The sequence below is a fragment of the Nicotiana tomentosiformis genome, chromosome 1 (assembly GCF_000390325.3).
Source record: "Nicotiana tomentosiformis chromosome 1, ASM39032v3, whole genome shotgun sequence".
Taxonomy (NCBI): Eukaryota; Viridiplantae; Streptophyta; class Magnoliopsida; order Solanales; family Solanaceae; genus Nicotiana; species Nicotiana tomentosiformis.
The window spans coordinates 54897859-54917616 of NC_090812.1; the positions used below are offsets into that span (position 1 = coordinate 54897859).

The window sequence follows — 19758 nt, forward strand, 5'->3', positions numbered from 1 at the left end:
TATAAACTAACAAATTTCATTTCAGAAAATTTAGCAATTTTAACCAAAAAAGTGTTTAACCAACTTAAAAATCGTATTATACCTTTAAGAAATATAACATACAAAGTTACAAACAAAAGACACGGCAAAAAAGAGTTTTAAACTAAACTAATTAATCCAAAATGATTAAAGAAAAAGATATTGCACGTCAAGCTAAAACTTTGAGTATAACACAAATTAACAATTTCAATATAAACTAAACTAAATTAAATTAAAAGATTACACTCTCATTTTTTTAGCAAAACTTATGAAAAAGAGAACCAAAATTCACTTTGTAGAAAGCTTTAAATTTTTTTGAACTAAAATGAAGTTTAATAAGAATAGCAAGGAATCATAAAAAGAAAGACAAGAAAAGGAACTGCAAGGACAAGCCAATAATAAACAAAATAATATACTCCTACGAATATAACAAAAGTGATGAAGTGGAAAATGAATTCAAATGTGTGTTCAAAATACATGTTTAGCAAAAAGGGCAAAGCTAAAGAAAAGATGCTTCAATTCTGTGCCTTAGCGGAGGTTCGAACTCCCAACCATGGACTTATTTTGAACCCACTTGACTATGTTTGTGTCAGGTGGGTTCAAGTACATTAATATCTATCCCTTTCATGTTTTTTTTGATGAAATTCGCAAGTAAAAATAAATTAATTTTTCGGATGAAGCGGGTTCGTACAAGGTGGGTCCGCCCCTGCTAAGAAGAAAGAATAAGTGCTCATATATGAAGATCACACCTTTCAGACGGCGTCTTCTGACACCCATCCCTTCTTCTCTAATTGCAATCTCAGGGCCTGTTTCATATGACCAGATTAGCCAATAACTTAAAGGGGGGATGCCATTGTTGGAAAGAACAAGAACAGCAAAAAAGTGTTTAGTACTATGTATATTCACACCTTGATTCTCTTTCTATTAGCATCAAAGTCATAATTCCCCAAGCGAGATGCTGATCGATACTGTACAATTGGTTTCTTGCCTGGCGGGAACCAGAACTCCATATCATCTACAAACTGTAATAACATGTACTTGTTCAGTAGTGCCTGCGGAGTATGATGTGTTTAACTGAGCAATTCGAACTTCTAAGACTTACCCCCAAGATAGGACTTTCATATTCCACGCGCACATAATCGTCTTTCTTCTCCACTATTTTTGGAGAGAACTTGTCTGGTTTTGTTGATTTTAGCTGCGGAATACAACAACAACTAAGACTCAATTCAAGCAAGTTGGGGTCGAATTGATGAATTTCCACTGTCCATGTCACACCATTTAAGTCTGTTCAGTCCAATACTTTAAATAATTAGTTTCTTTTAGCGGTAGAAGTTATCTACATTTTCTACTAGCAAATAAATCTCTAATAGGATTAAAAGATTCCTAGTCTTGTTAGAGTTTTTAGCTGCAGAATGATGCAGATTAATAGTTTGGTAAGTGACATATATTGTTCCACTACTTGTTCTGATGACGACAGGTTTTGAGACCCTTACCACTTGAAGGAGTTCCTCCATTGCCTTCTCTCTGCTGACATTACCACGTTTTCCATCAGGGTTATAGTTCCTGGTCAGAATCAAAGCACCAACATTTTAACATCTCTTTTCAGTATGCATTAATAATGGCTGATCCTGTACACTTCAATTTTATCATTTCCTTTTCATTTCTTTTCTTTTTTCTCATCTTCCTTTCCTTTTTGTCATTTAAAAAGAAAATTGTAAGTTCTTGTGGGTTGCATATTGGTGAACTATCCTAAACTAAAAGAACAGTCAGTCCTCCAAGATGCTTACATGGAAGAACATACTGATTCTTGGGTATAATAATGGATCTAAAGCATCCATTTCATCTTGAACGTTAGCCTGTTACATCTTGTAGTTTTTGATGGACCAGATGGACTGCAAATTAAACTTCTCTTGTCCAGGACCAGGCGGGGCCCACAAATTAATTTACACCCAAGATCAGCCATTGTGATTCTAGTAAAAGAAAAGGTCAAAAAAGGGCGGCCCTTGGATTCAAATGTCGGCTTGTACCTATCACATTAATGTGCACAATTTCCATCTGCAAATTGATAGTGCACTTTTTCATTGTATGTGCACTTTTATGATGATAGAGATAGAGAGCAAAGAAAAAGGCAAAATACCTTAAAACCCCCTAAACTTGGCACTTATTATTTGTTACACCCTATACTTGGTTATTCGATAGCAGTTACTCCTTGGATGATCTCATTCTAGAAAAGTAGTATGCAATCGCCTGCCACGTGTATTTTCATGTCCATGTGCCATTTTTTGAAAAATAAAATATATTTTATACCTTTTTAAGTGTGTTACTTTTTTAGATAATCTTTTTCGAAAAATATTTATAATAAAACTTGGCTAGAACTGCATTATTTAGGCTAATTTTTTTTTATTTAGCTAAAAATAATAAAGTTTTAGTTATTATTTTTTGAATTTGACTTGAAAATAAAGATATAAAGTTGAAATAAATAGTCAAAACATCTAAAAAGATATAAGAAATATATAGTTTGATTTTTATTATTTTGGCTATAACTTTTTATATAGCTCAAAATTATGGAGCTCTAAAAATATTTTTTTTTTTTTTACAGATATTACCGGAAAGAGTAAAAATATACAGTTGAAATAATTTTCATTGCATTATTTTGGCTATACCATTTTATTTGGTAAAAAATAATGGAGTTGTAGCCTTTTTTTACTGATTTGACTCGAAAATAAAAATACACAATTAAAATAAATAGACATTATATCTAAAGAAAAAAATAACAGAAAATACACAACTAGCACTCTATTTTTTTGCTAAAAGTTTTTTATTTGGCTAAAATGATGGAGTTCCAACCAAACTTTTACAAATTTGGCCCAAAAAAAAAAAAAATATGCAGTTGGAACAAATAGACATTATATCTATAGAAGAAATTAAAAAGAATAAAAGTTAGAGTAAACTTCACATTATATATTAAGATGAAGCAAGAAGAAATACATAGTTGTAACAAATTAATCATTATATATGACTATATGATAATTAAAAGTTAAAAAATAACCTACTTGAAAGTTAATTTTTCAATTTTTCTTCACTCTCATGCGCTTAAAAGAGAGTGCACTCACACTCTTTGCCACATCAATGTCCAGGGAGGTAATGGCTCTCAAAAGGCCAAGTTCAGGGAGGTAATTAAGACCATGAATAATTTAGGGGTGTAACTAATAATTCGCGTGAAGTTTAGGAAATTTGTAGGTATTCCGCCAAAAGAAAAATTACCAAGGAGGTGCATAGTGGGTAGCATCACTGATGTTCTCAGAAGTAGAAACACAATTGTTGGTGGCTGGACAAAGAGCTAGACCAAGTGGATTCTTCTGAACACCCAAGTAATTTGGCTTTTTACCACTGCATCACCAAAAACAAGATTCAATCTTTTCTACTCAATTTACCTTGGTCCAAGTTAAATAAATGCCAAACAGATCAGACATTCTTAATAGCCCAACCTTCTCGAATCCAAGAAGTACTTTTTTTCAAAGGTTAAAAGTGTTTGGTCAAACAGTTTTGGAGAAGTACAAAAAAGTAACTTCTTTACAAAAGCACTTTTTAAAAAAATATTTTTGAGAACAATTTTTAAAAATTTGGTCAAATAATAATTGTTCATTCTCACCAAAAGTTCTTTTGAAACAAAAAACTTTAAGGAAAAAACACGCTAAAAACACTTTTAAGAAAAAACAATTAGCAAAATAAGCTGATTTTTGAAGCTAGTTAGCTAGCGTTTCGGCATAGATTCCCAAATTTATTCTGAAAAATCTGATTTGGATGAAGTTTGGGTTGAAGATGAAAATGTGTTTGGACATCTGTTTTGGGTGAAGTTTGGTTTGGAAAAATATGAAACATGACTTATACCCATAATTTCTAAAAACTATCACAAATACCCAACAATACCATTATCAATGACATTCATTATATTATCGCAAACCATAGTCTTGAACATAAATAAATTTGATACAAAATTATGATGAACTACATGATACACTAATTGGGAAGACGAAGAAACATCGTTACAAAATAATAAATGGTGGGCTCTTTTATAAAATACAAAAGTTTGGGGTAATTTTTTAAAAATATAATAGTGATATTTTGGCTCAAAACCATCTATTGAGCTGGTTTTGGGATTTGAGATTTGGGTTTTGGCCAAAATGTAGGCAAAATCTATGGCCAAACATGTGTTTGACAAATAAAACCCAAGTTTATTTTGGCAAAATCTATTACCAAACGGGTCCTTAGACTATTGGTTGCAGATCTAAAAATATCTAAACAAATTACTCAAGCAGCAAAAGAAATTTCAAAATATTAACCAGTAGTTGTGGACTATAGGGACTAATTGTTAAGTCTTGAAAACAGATTAATTAATTGGTTGCTAAAAGATATCAAGAAGGCTTCAGCACCAAACAGATAAGAAATTTGAAGGTGAGAAATGCAGCTAGGAGAATACATTGAGGAAGAAAAAAAACACATGCCTGAAGTTGAAGAGGGCTCCAAGAACTGCAATTTCACTGCTCCTTAGTATTATTTCCCTACATATACGGATATACCAATGAGCTAGATTGAGTGCTATGCCCATCAAAAGGAAAGATTTTGATGTTGCAGATTCATAGTTTCAGACTAAACACAAAAGGGTTCATGGGGTTTGTCTTTCCCAGGGAGAGGGTGGTGGTGGGAGTTTTTTTTTGGAGGGGGAGTACCTGCGACCCATTTGTTTGGTGCTTTCATCTTGCCATGGTTGTTGCTGCTCCTGCTCCTTACATGAAACAATACAAGGGAAGAAACAAGATTTACTAGTATATACTTTACTTTTGAATTTGTTTGGATAAAAATGGTGGGTATTTGATGACGCCATTGAAGCCATTACTGAGAAGTGAGGACTAGTGCTACTTTCGTTTTCTTCTTACTTTTTTGCTTTTCCGTAGTCTTGAATCCTGAGGCAAAATGGAAAATGGAATCCTATTGCGCTAGAAAAGGACCTCTTTAGAGCATTTGCCAATCTTTATAAGCATTTTGGGAAGGAAAAAAAAAGGAGAGAAAATTAATAAGGATATTCCTTTAGTTGCCACAGCGAAAAAAACATCCTGTTATTTTAATTATCACATGGCCACCTCCTTGCTTTTATATTGTATGAATGAAAACTGTGTTTTCTTTATGACTCACCGAATGAAATGTCAAGTTAAGAATTTAAGATGTATAACTTTCATATTTGACCAGAACCAATAGTAGTAAATTTAGGTGCAAAAACATTGTTTAGAAAAGAACATATAGCAATTTTTTGTGTAATGGTTTCAAGTGATGTGAAATTGCAGTTTCCATTAGTACTTTTTAACTACATTAAAATTTAGAACTACAACGAAAATAAGTTGTTATAATTATGAGTGTACATGGATCGGACTGGTTCGGTTTGTATCAAAACTTAGCCAAACAAACTATATCGGTTTCGATTGGTTCGCTTTTATCATGGGGGTTTCGGGTTTTTTTTGTTATGTAAATATTATTTCAATCTTACTTTCTTAAAGTTATAGATAAAGTTTTGATAAGTGAATATATGTTTAGTAAAAGTTGAAAAAATTGACAAATTTATGATCTATTAAGATATTCTAATGGGAGAATTTTTTTAGTAACACATGATCACATGATAGTTATTTTCTTAGTCGTCTAACAATAGTTTTTCATTTATGTACGCTTTCAACGTTAATCGAGTTTAATAATTAAATATAAAAATCAACATGATAGCTAAATAATGATGTGTTATATTTAATTTTAAATTAACGAACCGTTTCAAATTTGAAAAAGATATAAGAAATCTTGACACATGAATATGGAAGAACAAAGAGATGATTGACGCATTTAAGTAACACTTGATAAGAAAGTGATACAAACTATTATTTAAAGTAAATAAAAAGTGAATGCACTACTTCATACTTCTATTAAATATTATATCACATGAGAGTATATTTTTTAGAAAAAATTCAATATAAAGTCTTAAATGTATATATAAAAATTATATATTTATATGTCGGTTTGGTTCAGATTTTTTTACTCAATACCAAATCAAATCAAATCAAATCTAGTTAGACTTTTTAATCGATTTGATTTGACTTTTTCCTCTGGTGCAATTTTCCGGTTCAGTTTGAACAACCTAGTTATAACGAGACTAATAAAAAAGTAGAAGATTAGGAAATGTGAGGTGGACAATTAAAAATGATAACTTTTCTACCGAATACTTTTAAATTGAAACCAAAACATAGTATTCTACTCTACAATGTTATTGACCGTTGTTGCTACACAAAAAAAGCTTTTGATTCACTACCAAAAACTTCGAAACTTATTGTTCCCAAAAAAATAAAAAGTTCATAAAAGCATTTTTATGTTGGAGGATATGGATATTTTTCAACTTATGGGGGGGGGGGGGGGGGGGGGTTTAATGTATGAATTCTCCCTTTCTTCATTTTTCAAATACTTAATAGTACTAGAACTTTGTGAAAATTCCGCTGCAAGTTTTGATAAACTGCGGAGTATTCAACCAGGGAGCGGGAAGAAGAACCAAACAGCCCTTTGAGCACTTTCTCTACGTTCCAAAATTACTCATAAGGAATACTGGAACACTATTTTCCCTTGTGCTCCTCTTCAAAATGGCCCGTAATAAGGTAATTTTCAGTCTTTAATCTTCTTCTTCCTTCGTTATTTTTTCATACCCTCTATTAATTTCATCAATTTCTGCTTTACTTCCTTTTTATTCTTGAAAAATAGATTAGATTTATAGATTCTTATTACATACTAAAATTATTTCTGGGTTTGGCTTTTTTTTTTTTTGGCACAGGAAGCGGTAGTATTGGTGATAGATGTGGGTCCTTCTATGCATTCAGTTTTACCTGAGATTGGAAAAGTTTGCTCATTGTTGATACAGAAGAAGGTAGTGCGTTTTCACCTTTGACTTTCTTCTTGTTTCAATTTTTGCTAAACTGTTAATTTTCTACATATCCAGTAAAAAAGTCACATTTTGTGCTTTTGTGCATGTAGCTGATTTTTAGCAGATACGATGAAGTGGGGTTTGTCTTATTTGGAACTGCAGGTAAGTCTTTTGCACAGTGGCTGCTGATGCATTTGACATGGATTAAATATTTCATAGTGGAAAATGTTATTTTATCAGGAAATCATTATTTCTAGATTATTTTCTAGTGTTGGTTTGAATATAAGGGTAAGTGATTATTAAAATCCTTATGGCGAAGAACAGAGTATTAGGATAATGTTTTGGTGATATTTTTGTGTATTAAAGTTTGATAACAATGTCTAAGTCTTAGTTGAAACAAGTGATATAGTCTAAGAGTTATTTGTAAAGTAAAATGACTTCTGCCCATAAGCGACGGAAGTCATTTTTTCCCTTTTGGTAGAAAATACTTTCTATAGTTCAAGATAGCAAACCTATTTTATGAAGGAAAGCATTTTCAATCATACCAAACACGCTTTGTGTAGTTTTTCCTTTTTTCCTTGCCTTCTTATTAGAGGAGCACGGGTTGTTGGACTTGTGTACATCATGTTTGTATGGTTGCCCATTTCTTTCTAGAATTTGTTGTGGTAAAACATCTGTCTCTTAGCATTGCTGTTGGAAGTGTCATCAGATGACCTATATATGTATTTTTTTCCTAGATACCAAGAACGAATTGACAGAGGAAGTAGGTGGGTACGAACACGTGACCGTTCTGCGGAATATCAAAGTTGTAGATGAAGATCTTGTTGATGCTCCACAAAACCTTCCACGAGGAAGTGTTCCCGGAGATTGTATCCTCTATAATTATTGACTTGTGATATAGCTTGGACTAGTAAAGTTGTTAGGCATGCAACTTGTTTTCAAGTCATTGCCTCTCTTTTCTCAACATACTGTTTCCTCTATGTTGATTCATCTGCTTCACACTATTATGATTGACATAAAATGCATATGCTCATACACACAGCTATGTTAGTGTCGGTGGCAACTGAAATCAGGTTTCAAAAGAAAACATTATTACTGTAGTTAATATCTATTAGACAATAATTGAGTTCTCCACAAATAGAGTAGGCCATATAATGTATAATAGCTATTCATCCCATAGAGTGCCTATTCGGCTGTGGAACTTGTGTTTCTACGCTGGTTAGTTCTGTTGTCGCCTATTCACTGGCATTTTTTGACACTATAGTTGTGGGCTTGTGGCATGTGATTTCATACTGGTAATCTAACTGTTGTTTTTATGCTCATGATGATCTTGAGTTCTTGATTCCTTAACTATCTTTAATAGTTCTTGATGCGATTGTTGTCGGAATGGACATGCTGATTAAAAAGTTTGGACAAACCAACAAGGGGAAGAAACGTCTTTGCCTTATTACAAATGCTATTTCTCCCATCAAAGATCCATTTGAAGGAACAAAAGAAGATCAAGTAAACACCATTGCTACACAGATGGCAGCACAAGGCATGAAGATGGACTGCGTAATTGTTAGAATGAAACAAGATTTGGAAATGAATAGGAGAGTTATGAAAGAAAATGATGTTCTATTATCAGTATTCTCGAATAAATCTTCCTCAAAAATAGTATATGTGGAAAATCCAACTTCTTTGTTAGGTGCACTTAGAACTCGTAATATATCACCAGTCACGATATACAGAGGCGATTTTGAAATAAGCTCACAATTGAAGATCAAGGTGAGAATTAAGAAACTTATGCTGATTTACTCTTCTTTTTTTCCAATGTAGTTTCTTTACCTTTTTCTACTGACAAAAAAAAGCTTTTTTCTTTTTTGCTTTTTTCTTCTTTGAATTTCCCCTATTTACTGAATTTTTTCCAAGTGAGACAGACCAAACTGTGTCTCTGCAATGTGACTCAGAATTGTGTCTTTTACCTTTTTGTTTTTTCCATTATAGGCTATAAAGTAATTTTCTCTGTTTCAAACCTTCTAGCTATTACTTCGAAAAGGAAAAGAAATCCTAGTCAAATGTCTGAAACGTCCATTGAACTGAGGTTATGATTTTCCTTGATTTGTTTGAAGAAAAGGAGGAATTTCTCTACATCTGGTTTGAAAGATAACAAATGCCTTCATTCCTAATAAATCTTGACTCATTGTCTTTGCATTACCTCTGTATGACTTTTCTCAGGAGTCTGTCATATATAGTGTCAATAAAACTATCCTCCCAGAACGTCAATTTTTAAAGAATCAGCACATTTTTTGTGATAATCAGATTGGGTGATTTACTCTCTTCTGGAAGCTGTTTTCACTTTTTAACGAATCAGCACATTTTTTGTGATAATCAGATCGGATAATATACTCTCATCTGGAAGCTGTTTTATCCGATGACCATATATGGAGGTTGTAAGAATTTTATAGGAGTCTAGCAAAAGAGTAGGATAGTAACTTTAGAATTGTACACCTAATATGTATCCCCTTTGGTCCCTAATCTGCTAATTTTATGTGCACATCTCTTTTTCCTTTTCCTTAATATTCTGTTTTGGAGATAGTTTGGCGCGGAGGTTTAGTCTCTAATAAATGTTTTTCTTACTAGGTATGGGTTTACAAGAAAACATCTGAAGAGAAGTTTCCCACTCTAAAAAAGTACTCTGAGAAGGCTCCTCCCACAGACAAATTTGCCACTCATGAAATCAAGGTTGATTACGAATATAAAAGCATAGAAGACCCTAACAAAGTTGTGCCACCAGAACAAAGGATTAAAGGTTTTCGGTATGGACCTCAAGTAGTTCCTATATCCTCTGCTGAGTGGGAGGCTGTAAAGTTCAAACCTGAGAAAAGTGTGAAGCTTCTAGGATTCACGGATGCTTCAAATATAATGCGGTATATTTTGGCTTCTTGAGTACTATATACACAGCTTGTTCTGGTTAACATTTGATTTATAGGGAATTTCTTGTGTCGTTTATCTCTCCAATCTTCTCACAGTGATAATCCATGTACTCAGGCATTACTACCTGAAAGATGTAAATATCTTCATAGCCGAACCTGGCAACAAAAAGGCCATCCTTGCACTTTCTGCTTTGGCAAGGGCAATGAAGGAAATGAACAAAGTAGCAATTGTCCGATGTGTATGGAGGCAAGGACAGGGTAATGTTGTTGTTGGGGTCCTAACACCAAGTGTCTCTGACAAGGATAATGCTGTATGGTTTAAATTTTCAACTTTTGATTGCTCTTTTCACTTGTTTTTGTGGATATTCCATTTTTAGATTGTTGACATTCTCATGATCATTGCTTTGGCAGCCTGATTCATTTTACTTCAATATTCTTCCCTTTGCTGAGGATGTTCGGGAGTTCCAGTTTCCTTCTTTCAGCAATCTGCCTTCATCAATGCAGCCAAATGAAAAGCAACAAGAGGCAGCAGATAAATTGGTTCAGATGTTGGATCTTGCACCACCTGGAAAACAGGAAATTTTGCCACCTGACTTTACACCTAATCCTGTTCTGGAGGTATGTTGTCATGCTGTTTGCAGGATATCATTGTAATATTTAAGTTTGAAACTACCCTTTCACTTAGGTCACTGATTGAGAGCATCATCTGCATTTTTTTGTGAAGAGTTGCCTGAATATAGAAATATTATTGTTAAAATTTGTTCTTGCCAGTTGGTCACAGTCATTGTAGTAATTAGCAAACTGATGCATTAACATTTCATACTTTCTTTTATCGCTGAATTTGGTTTAAAGTAATAAGGTAGAATGCTCGTTCATGTTGTTAGTGAGTCATAACTGTCTTTTAGTTGGTATTGACAACCTTTTCACTGCTTAGGTGGATAACTTGATTTGATTAATCACTTCCATAATTCATTCTCAAAAAAAAATTAATCACTTCCATAACTCCATGTTATAAGGTTCTAGGTGGTACTTCATATTAAATATATGTGCATAACAGGACGCTGGTGATTTAAATCCCTGGAGAATCGGGTCTTAAGAATATAAATGGTGCTGCTTGTCTGTGAACTCTGGCTTTCCTAATGTGAAATAAGAAAAATCATAACTTAAGAATTCTGATTGCGCTCTATAACTGCCTTTTGCACTGAGTTTCTAAAAACTACGATTCTGCAAATATCCAGCGTTACTACCGCTATCTTGACTTGAAGTCAAAGCACCCGGATGCAGCTGTTCCTCCACTTGATGAAACCCTCAGAAAGATAACAGAACCTGATGTTGAACTTCTTTCTCGACATAAGTCCATCATAGAGGAATTCCATAGGTCTTTTGAACTAAAAGAGAATCCAAAGGTAACTTTCATTATTCATCCTTTATTCAAATTAGACATTCTAGAATAGTCCAGCGATGGAGGTTTTTAAAGTCTTATCAACTTTTATATATCACTAACGTGCAGCTGAAAAAATCAACTAGAAGAATTATGAAAGAGAGACCTCCCGGATCAGATGGGGAAGGAGAAGAGTTCGACAAAGATGCTGATGCCAAGGCTATTGACTCCATAGGATACTCATCCAAAGACAAAGTTGAGAAAATTGGAGACATAAATCCTGTTAAAGACTTTGAGGAGATGATGTCTCGAAGAGATAATGCAGGATGGATTAATAAGGCCATTCAGGATATGAAAAATAAGACCTTTGATCTTGTGGAGAATTCTTGTGAAGGGGATACATATGATAAAGCATTGGAATGTTTAGTGGCTCTACGCAGAGGTTGCATCCTTGAGCAAGTACGTTTCTGTCTTCTCTTTTTGTAGCTAGTTAAATATTGATTATCTGTGCTAAGAGCCCATTTTAACTAACGAAGCAACGCTAATTTTACCTGTTTAGGAACCAAAGCAGTTCAATGATTTCCTGTGCCACCTGTATAAATTCTGCCAAGAAAAAGACCTGAGAAATTTTTGTCAATATCTTGCATCTCATGGCATGACCTTGATAACCAAGACGGAAGCTCCAGACAAGTCTTGTCATACTTCTAATTTCTTTAATATATTGAACTACTGACATTGCTCTAGCTCCATATTTACTTCTTGTTGTGCTGGATTTATCAGTGAAATTCCAGAAGACGAGGCCAGAAGCTTTATGGTCAAGCCTGAACCTGACTCGCAAAAATGTGAAATCAGAGGCTAAAGCAGAGGATGATATTATGAGTATATTCCTGGGAGGAAAATAGAAAAGGAAACCTAGAGATGCATATTGTGTGATGTACAGGCAATTAGCATTTTCAGCAAGAAATGACACTTGGTAAAAAAGATTCTCAACTTATTTTGTGCGGCGAAGGGGAAGGGAGGTTTAGAATAAGAGGAAAGGAAAGAGAAGGGTCTGGTGAAGATGAATCTTAGACCTTGATGAGCTTTATTTTATTATTCCATCCTCAAGTTTGTTCTTTTGGTTGTTCAAAGTCCAATTTTTAAATGATTGGTGCTCTTTCAAGATGGAAGTTATCCTGTAGATGCAATGTTCGTGCTTGTTTTTAGCAAGGTATAAAAATTGCCCAGTGATATTTATCACCTCTCTTTTGTTTGCTACAATAGCCACTGAAGCATCAATGGGAGATGGGAACCTAAACAACTGGCAATGACAGATGGTTTCCTGGTTTGAGATTTTATTTTCTCTCTCCATTGGCTGAGGCTTATCTAACAAGGAGCCATGTAGCGCCTGAAGCATATTTGCAGAATTTCAACGAGAATTTTCTCCAACTGGCATAAAGTGAATAGAGAATCGTTAAAGGCATATTCCAACCAGAATTTTCTTACTAGTGCTCATTTGAGTGACTGCATGGAGGCCGTTTGATGAAATTTTTGGAGAAAATGACACTGTATAGTCGCTCTCAAATAATAGCTTTGTGTTTGAAAGTCGGTCGACGCTGAAATTTCTGAGCTTTAGAGTGGTTGCTATGCACCAAGAAAATAGTTTGTTTGATCCAAACTTCGCTGGATAAATATTTACTGCACTATAGAAGAGGTAAATAATAATGCAGTAATTGTTACTATATGAAAGCAAATTTGGGACTATTTTGTATAGTCCAAGAGCAAATTTGACCATCTTCTCTTTGTATGAAAGATCCATGTGTTGAAAAGCTTGTGCCCTTAATCAATGAGGGCAAATCTAGTTCATTCTTGTAGCAACAAGGGCAACTCTAACCTCCGCTATTAATAGATGGCGAATATGGACCATAATGTTTGAGGGGCCAACTTGGACTTTTTCCATAATCCTATTGCATGGATTATTATGCAGGAATTGTCTAATTCAATCCTAATGCATAAATTATTATCTAGGAATTGTCTGATTTAAGATATTTTTGACTTTAAATACTCTTAAACTATACATTGCTAAAGCATTATTCTTATCCCACATTCTAACCTTTATAAAAGTTGTACCAGAACTAGTGATACGTCTATTTTCCACTACTTAATTCCACAAATGGAAATAAAACATTCAAGTAGTTATACATAAATTATACTCCTATTAGTTATCCAAGATCTTATACCGGAATGAAAACTTCATGTAAATCACACAAATATTATACGGAGATCAAATTATTTATACTTCTAACGACACTATCTCTAAAAGTAAAATAATTCTTTCAGCTAGGAAAGCTCACTAAAACAACCCAAATTACGTATCATCAGATAATTTCCATTAGAGAATCAAGAACACAACCAGGTATGCAAAAATCCCCACCTGCAAAGAAGGTGGAGAGGCTGGCTTGTACCATTTTTCTTGTCTCTCACACGCTCAAAAATATTACTACCCAAATACATGGAAAGTTTTGCCTTAGTAGCTTTTCCTCAACAAGTCTGTCCTGGTAATGAAGAAAGTGGTTGTAACTTCTGTCGCTAATTCTGTCTAGAACCTGCCTCAGCACCAACGTCCACAGAGAGTTCACGTGACAAAATTTCAAGAAACGATAAGTTCCCTACAGATGATCTTCCCCCCAGGAATGAATAATGCCTAAGCTGGATTTATCGACGGACTCCAATCAATTCAACATCATACACCAACCACGAGTTTGGTGGGATATTCTCCTCAGCTCCCTGATTACCGTAGCTGCAAGAACAAAAATAACAAGAATTATTCAAAGCCAGAAGGAAATTACATGCGTGAGTGTGTGCACTCAGTAGAGGAACCAAGATTTTGGAAGGAGGAACTTTCAAAAGAATGATTGGGAAGCACGGTGAGGGATTTGTTTTCGAAAAGATATCTTCAGAAGCTGAATGTGCAGCATACCCCATTGATGGCGGGATTGTGAGCCTTCTTTTATCACCCACACGCATGCCTGTTATAGAAACATAATATAAGGATTAGTAGCTGCAGATGCGAAAGAAAAGAATTAAATAAGAAATGAGATATCAGATCTACTCATCACTGCTTTTACCGTCAAGACCAAGGTTCCATCCCTCTATGATGCCTTTGTCGCCTTCAAAAATAAAAAGGAAAAGCAGAGTTTAACAAAGGTTCACGAAAACAAAGTAGGTTCTTCTAAGAGTCCTGTGAGTACCTAGCCGAAACTTATATGGAGACTTCCCAATATTTGAGTAAAAAATCTGTCCATTCTCCTTTAGCTTGCCAGTGTAATAAACTTTGATCTGTGCAACAGGCAATGTTGAGATTGTATTCTTTCTCAGGTAGGGCTGCTTAATGTTACATTAATAGTTTGAAATAACTATAAATTCTCGAGTAAATTACCTTCTTTCCTGGAGCGGCCAATTTTCCATCGGGTTCACCCGTTGCAAGCTCTTCAATGGTCAAACCGTTAGATAAAGTCCTTATTACAGTAGACTTGACCTTCAGACTCTTGTCCTCAACATCCACAGATTGTCTATTCATTTCATTCTCTTGCAGAACCGGAAGATCAATGTTAACCATACAGTCCTCCTGAGCTTTAGTCTTCTTTTTCTTCTTCTTTTTAATTTTCTTATCCAATTGGTGCCCATCAGCTACGGAGTCAGACTTTCCATCAATGCTTCTGCATGCATGAAGTGGTCAACTATTATAACCAAAAGTAGACCTTAAAGACAAATTCTAGGAGGCTTTAGCATTCAACCTTGCATAGGGAATCAGGGAGAAAGGAAACTGCATGATGTGAGAGTATGTTTATCAGAATTGGCATAAGATATAATATTTACTAGTTCAAAGAAGATTCAGGTCTTTCCAACCTATTTCCTCTCAACAAAAAAGATCTTTGACAATGGTAGGGTGCCTTATTCAGAGCTTCAGACAGTAGGCAGGATCAGGATTTAGCGGAGTTTTGGAGAAAACAACACTGCTAATTAACCATTGAAAAACTCACTTATTGATTGTCAGTTTTTGATCTTCATCTATTGCAATTGCTACTGGATCCTCATCCTGCTGACCAGCTTTTAGAGGATCTTGTTTCAGTTGACCCTCTTTAAGGGTGATATCAGCTTTTGTATCATGGCTTTCAACAGATTTGGCTTCCACGGAATGTTTTCTTTTCTTTGATTTTGGACCGCGTTTAGAATCCTCCTCCGCTGGAGGCTCCAGAGTATCAAATTGGCCATCTTTCCTGCCAGAGTATCGTAGCTTGGAAAAAATTAGAAGGGTAATGAGGTGTATAAATAACCTACTGAAAAAATAACTTGATCAGTGCATAGGTGGTGGATAAATCAGTGACTCAAATATGCAAACATTTACATTAAAAAATAAATCAACATCTTACGTATTAATCATTGCCGTCCCAGCATCCACCAGCTTTGCGTTATCCTCTTTGTTTTCAAGAAGTTTACTACCATTGCCCTCAGGCTGTTTCCTCTTCTTGCTTGATTTAATGCTATTTTCATGTCTGTGTTCACTAAGAGGAGCAAAATAAGCAGGGAGAAAGTTAGAACCTTTGCTAGAGGCAAGCAATGAAGCAGTGTTCCCTTGAACGGACAGAATAAAGGAAAAGAACATTCCACATGTATGCATGCCCATAAAGCAGAGAGGAGCGGATAACATGCACGTATTAAGGAATAGCTTCTATTCATTTTTCCTTTTCCAGATTACTCGAGAACTCACCTGCCAGATGCTAGTCATCTTAATACTTAGCATGCTCTGGCAAACAATCATGAACTGGAAACAAGTCCACATGCCACAACGGATATAAGAAAAGAACAATTAAACAAAATTCTTCAAGCTAACTCCCAACTACCAAGGTATGTGGCTCAAAGCTAGAGATAATATGAAACAATTCGATGTAGAATTTCCTTTGGTAGATATTGAGTACCTTGTGTGGATCAAGGAAAAACTATACATTGAAAACTTTCAGCAAGGTATTGTGGAGTTCATGGGAAAATGTAGATTAGAGAAAAAGTGATTTTTGAGGGAGAAGCTCCTATCATACTCGATCCCCTTATTTTCTTCTAAATAGTATAATGTACCACATCAAGCCAAAAAAGGTTACTGCAGTCAGAGAAATCAGTAGTTGCTTAAGTGTGACTTACTTTGCCTTTTCATGTTCAACTGTGCCACCATTTTCTGTCCTATGAGGAGCCTTGGCACTTAGCATGTCATTCTTTTGATTATCTTCTGATGTTTGAGCCTTCACATCAGCTTTCTTCTTAAGTGCAGATAAGAGACAATTGTCTTCATTTTCGTCCTGTAAGATATCCTCATCTTCGGACTCACTTACTTGGTACTTCTTTCTAAGCCTTTTATGGTTGCTATTGTTTTTGTGAAGCTTATTGTCTGACAGGTTCTCATCGTCTACTTGAACTGGAAACACCAAGAAAATTATTAGACGAATAGAAATTCGGAATGAATAATGATAAGAGACTAGCCCCAAGGGTGTGGCTCAGCAGCCGATGAAGGAGGCCAGGGTCTGAATCCTAGCAGACAGAAAAAAAGCTAGGTGATTTTTTTTCCTATCTATCTAACCCTTGGTGGACATACTACCTGATACCTGTACTAGTGGGAGATGCAGGTACCTAGTGTACATTATCGGGGAAAAAAATATTGAGAAGAGAAACTCAGACACCAGCAGGATCATTTGTATCAAAATATTACACTTGGAGAAAGTGAGGGGATTAGCAATCTTCCCTACAATCCCTTTTTTGTTTGTTTAAGGAAAGGAGAGATCCCAGTGGACTATCATATCCCACACTCAAGGAGATAAGCAGTTCCAAAGGGTAGGGGCAGAAGTCATATTCAAATTTAAGGAACAATTGATAGCTTCAATCTTGCATGTTCACATGTGAGTAAAAAGATACCTCCGCTGCTTGAAGCAGGTGAAGGTGGGGATATTTCTGGTTCACCGTCGTTGATAAAGCTATCATCATACTCGTCCTCATCAGTGCCGTGGCAGGATTCCCCTGTTTCTGTATCTACAATATCCTCCCCAAACGACTCTGTATCGCTGTTTACATTTGCGCGTCCACTGTTACCCACATAGTAACCAGTCAGGTAAACAGTTCTTGGACCAAGAACAGAAAAAACCACATCATCTGCCTCCTCGAACTCTAGATCCAAATGGCACGACTCTGTCTTGTTAGGTAACAAAGCACAGAGGAAAACGGGACTCTTGTTCCCCACATTACACTGTACCAAACTTTTAGTTTCAACATTGCCAATTCCCAATGTTGCCTGAAATGCCACAACACACAGAACAAGGAGCTAAAAGTGGTCAATCTCCTGGTTATCCTCAACAAAAAATGAATATGCATCATAAATGGAATCCTAGTTTGACCCAAAAGAAAACTTAATCTTTGCTTTTGAGCTTCTTGCAAACTTTTTCCCTTCGTCTAATCTTTTTGCTTTGTTATGTGAAGTCGAAACAACTCACTCCATTTCATTTTATATAACAGTACACGACTCGACATAAAGCACAATTAGTAATCAATTTGACCAATATATTATGTTCGTGATACTTGAAGAAAGTATTAAAGTAGTGTTTGCAAAATTAATTTGATGTGGAAAATATTACATCAAAGTTCAAGCTGTATAGAAATTAAAATAATTTGGGACATCCCAAAATGGAGAGACTGACATATAAATCGGGACAAGGAGTACATAAAATTAAGATTATAGTAGTTTAAATTACATAGCCCGTATTGATGTTCAACTCGCTTTACTTAAAACTCAGAAATTTAAAGACCCACTTCAAATTTAGCTATAAGTCTATAACATTGAGAATCTGAGATTTAATTAATTTATATATAAATCACCTGAGAAATTCGGAGCCTTCCTCTCGCATTCTCAAAAGAATGAGTGACTGGTTTTCCAGGTTTCACTTCAATTCCTATTTAAAAAACAAAAACAGAAAAATTGCCGCACATAATATTTATGGATTCAAATGGGGTAGCAAGCGTGGCTCTAATGTTAAACGCAGTAATGAATGATAAAAATAGCAGTAGAAAACAGTAGAGAAAATTTTACCCCAAAATGCCATTGGTTCAGCTTCGCGGTGGTAGAACCCTAGGCGGAGAGGAGTGAAGGGCGATCCTTGTTTCTTCTCAAACCCTAAGCTATTTATACGAACGAGTCGGCGGGAGCTGTTTCTTCGCTTTCCTTAGCGCGCTCGCCCTTTTAATATTCTTTTTTTCTTTTCACCGCCCTTTTAATATTCTGCTCATATTTATTTCTGAGTTTAAATTCTACCCGTAAAAGATATTTATTGAAACATATCATCTATGAGAAACTCGTATATGACAAAATATTATAATTAAAAAAAATATAAATAGCTTACATATTTAAAGTTATTACTTACTCCGTTCCATTTTTATTGAACATGATTTGAAATTCGATAGTGTGATAGTCAGACTATCTAATTTTTAATGTGAACTCAGGCATAAAATTTTTAAGTTTTTTATTTAAAAAAATATAAAAATAATATAAATTATAATAATTAACAGTTTAAGATATTTAAAAGACATAAAAAAAAATTGCGGTGAAAGAAAAAAAAATTGACACTTCAAGTAGTAACTATACCAGTAAATTAGGACAAATGGAGAAATAATTATTGGTATAGCTTAATTAAGTATTTTGTGTTCATTTCCTATTTTTAGGAATTTTTAAGATATATTTTTCAAAAAGATGGTTTTTCCTGTTTTAATTAAATACGTGAATAAGAAATTTCAACTGAAATGTTTTTTAAACTAAACTCTTAGCACTCTAGTAAATAAATGAAAACATTAGTCAAGCTAATATTTTTGTACAATTTTCATAATTAAGAGGATGAAACTATTTGATTTTAAAATAAAGGATGTATTTGCTAGTGAGTCACATTATAAGGCAATTTATGCTAAATAAAACATCCTCCACCTTTATGAATTTAGATCTATAGCAGAGAGCTGAAACAGTAAATTTGACTAAAGTGAGTGAGTAGAGCAATGAGGATTAATCCACCAATGTTATTGCAAATTAACAGATCTTATCTTAAATTAGTCAAAGGTGACAATTTTCCGAGGTACTGTTTTCAAAGGTGGTTTGGTGCAGATTATTCTCACACTGAAACTCCAACTACCAAATGCTTCATCAGCTGTTCCCATTTCATCTTCATCCATGGAATCCAATTACTCCCAGGTACAATTTTCTCTCTCTTTTTTCACACACACCCACACCAAAAACACACAGTTGAAAGGAGCAAATTTTGAGTTGAACAAGAAACTGAAGGCTTACTTTTTTTATATAGTAAATTCAAATTTCAATGAATTTTGGCAGAAGATGGCTGCTGATTCAACATGGGTTTCAAAGATTATATTGTATTCTTTCTGGCAAAGTTCATGTTCTTGGAGAGTTCGCTTTGCCTTGAACCTCAAAGGTCTATTCT

General features: G+C 34.6%; 3 protein-coding genes across 3 annotated transcripts; 1 reads left to right on the top strand and 2 right to left on the bottom strand.

The window, feature by feature from the left end:
- Positions 1-454: 454 nt before the first annotated feature.
- Positions 455-5039, bottom strand: LOC104099586 (uncharacterized). The gene is made up of 7 exons (XM_009606630.4): positions 4749-5039; positions 4524-4580; positions 3283-3408; positions 1512-1581; positions 1121-1213; positions 927-1040; positions 455-824 (listed from the first exon to the last, which is right to left on the bottom strand). The coding sequence occupies exons 1-7, from the start codon at positions 4910-4912 to the stop codon at positions 771-773; spliced, it is 678 nt and encodes a 225-aa protein (XP_009604925.1). The 5' UTR covers positions 4913-5039; the 3' UTR covers positions 455-770.
- A 1441-nt stretch (positions 5040-6480) lies between these two features.
- LOC104099587 (ATP-dependent DNA helicase 2 subunit KU80) lies at positions 6481-12499 on the top strand. Its single transcript, XM_009606631.4, has 12 exons — positions 6481-6701; positions 6875-6967; positions 7075-7126; positions 7702-7833; positions 8328-8731; positions 9587-9873; positions 9995-10190; positions 10291-10497; positions 11118-11285; positions 11390-11719; positions 11820-11950; positions 12041-12499. Exons 1-12 carry the CDS (start codon positions 6687-6689, stop codon positions 12117-12119), a joined length of 2094 nt encoding a protein of 697 aa, XP_009604926.1. The 5' UTR covers positions 6481-6686; the 3' UTR covers positions 12120-12499.
- Positions 12500-13491: 992 nt separating this feature from the next.
- LOC104099588 (peptidyl-prolyl cis-trans isomerase FKBP43) lies at positions 13492-18532 on the bottom strand. Its single transcript, XM_009606633.4, has 11 exons — positions 18366-18532; positions 18155-18228; positions 17201-17573; positions 16436-16706; positions 15673-15804; positions 15283-15519; positions 14679-14958; positions 14491-14578; positions 14368-14409; positions 14220-14268; positions 13492-14039 (listed from the first exon to the last, which is right to left on the bottom strand). The coding sequence occupies exons 1-11, from the start codon at positions 18376-18378 to the stop codon at positions 13955-13957; spliced, it is 1644 nt and encodes a 547-aa protein (XP_009604928.1). The 5' UTR covers positions 18379-18532; the 3' UTR covers positions 13492-13954.
- Between the last annotated feature and the right edge of the window lie 1226 nt (positions 18533-19758).